Raw genomic sequence first — 4051 nt, 5'->3', positions numbered from 1 at the left:
ATCCATTTATACCACATCTACCGCTTTCCCCTCGTTCACCTCCTTAGTCACCTTCTCAAAGAATTTGATAAGGTTTGTGAGGCACGACCTGCCCTTCACAAAACCATGCTGACTATCCTTGATCACATTATTCCTATCCAGATGTTCATAAATCCTATCCCTTACAATTCTCTCCATGATTTTGCCCACAACAGAAGTGAGACTCACCGGCCTATAGTTACTAGGGTTATCCCTACTCCCCTTTTTGAACAAGGGAACCACATTTGCTATCCTCCAGTCTTCTGGCACTACTCCTGTAGACAACGAGGACATAAACATCAAGGCCAATGGCTCTGCAATCTCCTTCCTTGCTTCCCAGAGAATCCTAGGATAAATGCCATCAGGCCCAGGGGACTTATCTATTTTCACCCTTTCCAGAATTTCCAACACCTCTTCCCTACATACCTCAAAGCCGTCCATTCTAATTAATTGTGACTCAATATTCACATCGGCAACAATGTCCTGTTCCTGAGTGAATACCGACGAAAAGTATTCATTCAGTGTCTCCCCAATCTCTTCAGCCTCCACACGCAACTTCCCGCTACTTTGCTACCCTTCTCCCCTGTTTTCCATTTTGCCTCTGCTTCACCCATACCCCACATATTTTGTCACATAGCACTGGCTTCAGTCTTCGTCATTCACAGCTCCTAATTTCCCTATAATCTCTCTATGCACTGTCATTATCACCTCTTTATTGCTACCTTTACTTCTGGAGTCATGACTCAACCTTCTCTCAGCCAAGTATAAATACCTCCCTATTTCTCCTTTTTTTAAGCTTTGACAAAGGGTCAGTTAGAGTTGAAACGTCAGCTCTTTTCTCTACTTACAGATGCTGCCAGACTTGCTGAGATTTACCAGCATTTTCTCTTTGGTTTCAAATTCCAGCATCCACAGTAATTTGCTTTTTCTCTTTTTTGGTTTCATTTTAACAATTACTTTCTTCTTCTAGCACTTTTTCTCAAAATCATAGGAAACTAATTTAAAGCAAACATTTTTTTTTAAGAATAGGAACTGCAGTGAGTACCTTTTAATGACACCAGGGACAAATCCAGAGAAGGCAGGAAGGACTGGCAACATACCCAAAGATCTCATCCGCTGAAGAATCTGGTGCTGTATGTTGGAATAAGGAAAAACTCAAATTAGAAAAAGAGCAGAATTTTGCTCCAGTGATTATTAGTTAAAATTTAACAGAATGACTTCAGCAGACAACAAACAATCTATTTGTTGTGTAACATAGTGGTTACATGATACGCTAAATCTTAATATTAAAAGTAAACCCACTAATTAAAGCAGGAACAAAGGACTTATGCCAACCACAGAAGGATCATTTATCTTGTACAATTCCACCGCTTGGTGTGGTTTTTTTAATTATCTTGGGATATGTGGGCATTGCTGGCTGGCATCTCTAGTTATCCTTGAGAAGGTAGTGGTGAGCTACCTTCTTGAACCATTGCAGCCCATGTGCTATAGGTAGGTCCACAATACCATTAGGGAAGGAAACCCAGAACCGTGACCCAGTGACAAGGAAGAAACAGCGATAAAGTTTTAAATCAGGATGATGAGTTGCTTGGGAGAGAGACTTGCAAGTTGTGGTGCTCCAATGTATCCTGCTGCCCTTGCCATTCTAGATTGATGTATCGTGGGTTAGGAATGTGCTGTCTAAGGATCTTTGATGAATTTCTGCGGTGCATCTTGTAGATAGTACCCACTGATGTTACTGAGCATCAGTATTGTAGGGAATGAATCCTTGTGGATGTAGTCACAATCAAGTGGGCTGCTTTCTCTTAGATGATGTCAAGCTTCTTGTTGGAGCTGTACACATGCAAGGCTAGTGAGGAGTATTCCATCACACTCCTAACTTGTGCCTTGTAGATGATACACAAACTCTAGGGAGTCAGAAGATGAGTTACTCATTGCAGGATTCGTAGCCTCTTGCCCTGTTCTTGTAGCTACTGTATTGATATGGTGATTCCATCTCAGTTTCTGGTCAAAGACAACAACCCCAGAGTTGATATTGTGGGATTCAGTAATGATAACACCATTGACTATCAAGGGGTGATTGTTATATAGTCATGGCGTGAAGACAACTTGTCAGCCTTAATACTGTTCAGGTCTTGTTGTATTTGAACAATAGCTGAAGAGTTGCAAATAGCTCTGAACATTGGCAAACATCCACACTTTTAACTTGTTCTGTTTTAGAAGTTTTTTTGAATTTCTCATTGAAAACAAATGAAAAAATTTTTTTGCTCATTTCAGGCATATTTAGAGTAGATTAAACTGTCAAAATCTTCACAGATTTTTAAATATTTGAACATATGAGTGTTAGTGCTAAATATACAAGGCTTTAGATAACCTGTGTGATGGGAGCACCTTTTATGTGGATACAAAAGGTAAAAATATAGCATGGGAATGATAAATTTTAATGAAAGTAAATGTTATGTTATTAGGTAATATAGTGTTGGTATAATGAAAACCAGGGTTATATTAAAAAAGAAATTTTTGGCTGGACTGTGGCCTGTGAATCGTTCCAAGGTTAAATATGTTCTTCAGTATATCATTAAATCAAAATACATAATCTTAACTATTTCATACATTACTTGCTCTATGCGCTACCCCTAGTTGTTCAAATAAGGCCATAACTTGAGACAACAATTCATTAGAATTTAATAAATTTTGTACATATTAGACAGGGAACATGACAACTTGGGAGTGCTTTAATCGCTACAAGCTGAAACTTTTGGAAAAAATTGAAAGTTCTAACGTTGAAGGGTACAAAGATTCTAAGAACAGCAACATTTTAGTGATACTGATTGTTACCTGTAGACTCAATTGGCGTTTGTTCCAGGAGGCTGGCAATGGTCCTGCCCAGCTATGCATATTCCCCAAACGACTCCATGCAAGAAATGCAGGACCAACAACAAAGTTGTCTATCTCAGTATGATTGAAGCCCAATGAAAGGTATATCTAAAATGAAGTGAGAATCATTCATCACTGCTCTGAATAAACAGCAACTCTGGGCAATTGCAAAGTGACCAACTCTGATCCACTATTCATTAGCTGCTTTATTACAAACTCAAATCTTGCAAAGATCTCTAAAGGTAACAGCACATGTTCAATCATCAATACGGACATAGATAAGATAAAGATTTGGTGCAAGAGGGAATGAAGTTGATTGATAGATTAGATAAAAAGTATTGGGGTTGTTCTGGTGGAAGAAGAGTTAGAAATGGTGTACATTGGAGGGTTAACTTTTGTTCTTCACATATTATCAACTATAACTTGTTTATACAACTTGGACAGAAGAATGGCTAACCAATAGAAAGCAGGCAGTCAAAATAAATGGGCCTTTTTCTGGTTAGCAAAATACAAATAGTGGGGTGCCGAAGAGTTTGATCCTCAGGTCTCTAACTATTTATAATCTGTATTAATGATCTGGACGCAGGGATAGAAGAGATCAAAGCCAAATTTGCAAATGACATTAAAGTAAATTTCAATAAAGAAGGAAGAAATTTTCAAATAGATACGAATACATTAGGTAAATAGGCCAAATTTGACAGAGTAGTTTAACACAGGTAAGTGTGTGCTTATTCATTTTGGTTGGAGGAATCAAAAAGCAACTTATTATCCAAATGGAGAGAAACTTCAGAGTATTTGATGCAAAGGGATAGGGGTGTCCTCATGCATGAATGGCAGAAAATTAGTTTGCAAGTATAGCAGATAAGAAGGTCCAAATGGAATTTTGGCATTATTGCTAAAGGAACAGAGTATAAAAGTAAGGAAATATTGCGAGGAGAAAGTGAGGATAACAGATGCTGGAGATCAGAGCTGAAAATGTGTTGCTGGAAAAGCGCAGCAGGTCAGGCAGCATCCAAGGAGCAGGAGAATCGACGTTTCGGGCATGAGCCCTTCTTCAGGAACGAGGAAAGTGTCCAGCAGGCCAAGATAAAAGGTAGGGAGGAGGGACTTGGGGAGGGGCGTTGGAAATGCGATAGGTGGAAGGAGGTTAAGGTGA

General features: G+C 39.0%; 1 protein-coding gene across 1 annotated transcript in view; it reads right to left on the bottom strand.

The window, feature by feature from the left end:
• Positions 1 to 4051, bottom strand: part of naglu (N-acetylglucosaminidase, alpha) — a 47188-nt gene that overhangs the window by 27019 nt on the left and 16118 nt on the right. Inside the window, exons 3-4 of the mRNA XM_043721568.1 lie at positions 2857 to 3003; positions 1064 to 1149 (exon numbers count right to left, since the gene is read on the bottom strand). Of these exons, the coding sequence (XP_043577503.1) occupies positions 1064 to 1149; positions 2857 to 3003 (233 nt within the window). The remainder of the gene's footprint in view (positions 1 to 1063; positions 1150 to 2856; positions 3004 to 4051) is intronic.

Source organism: Chiloscyllium plagiosum, chromosome 31 (genome assembly GCF_004010195.1).
Source record: "Chiloscyllium plagiosum isolate BGI_BamShark_2017 chromosome 31, ASM401019v2, whole genome shotgun sequence".
NCBI lineage: Eukaryota > Metazoa > Chordata > Chondrichthyes > Orectolobiformes > Hemiscylliidae > Chiloscyllium > Chiloscyllium plagiosum.
The sequence above is the reverse complement of the archived record's forward strand: the minus strand, read 5'-3'. Positions and strand labels throughout refer to the sequence as shown.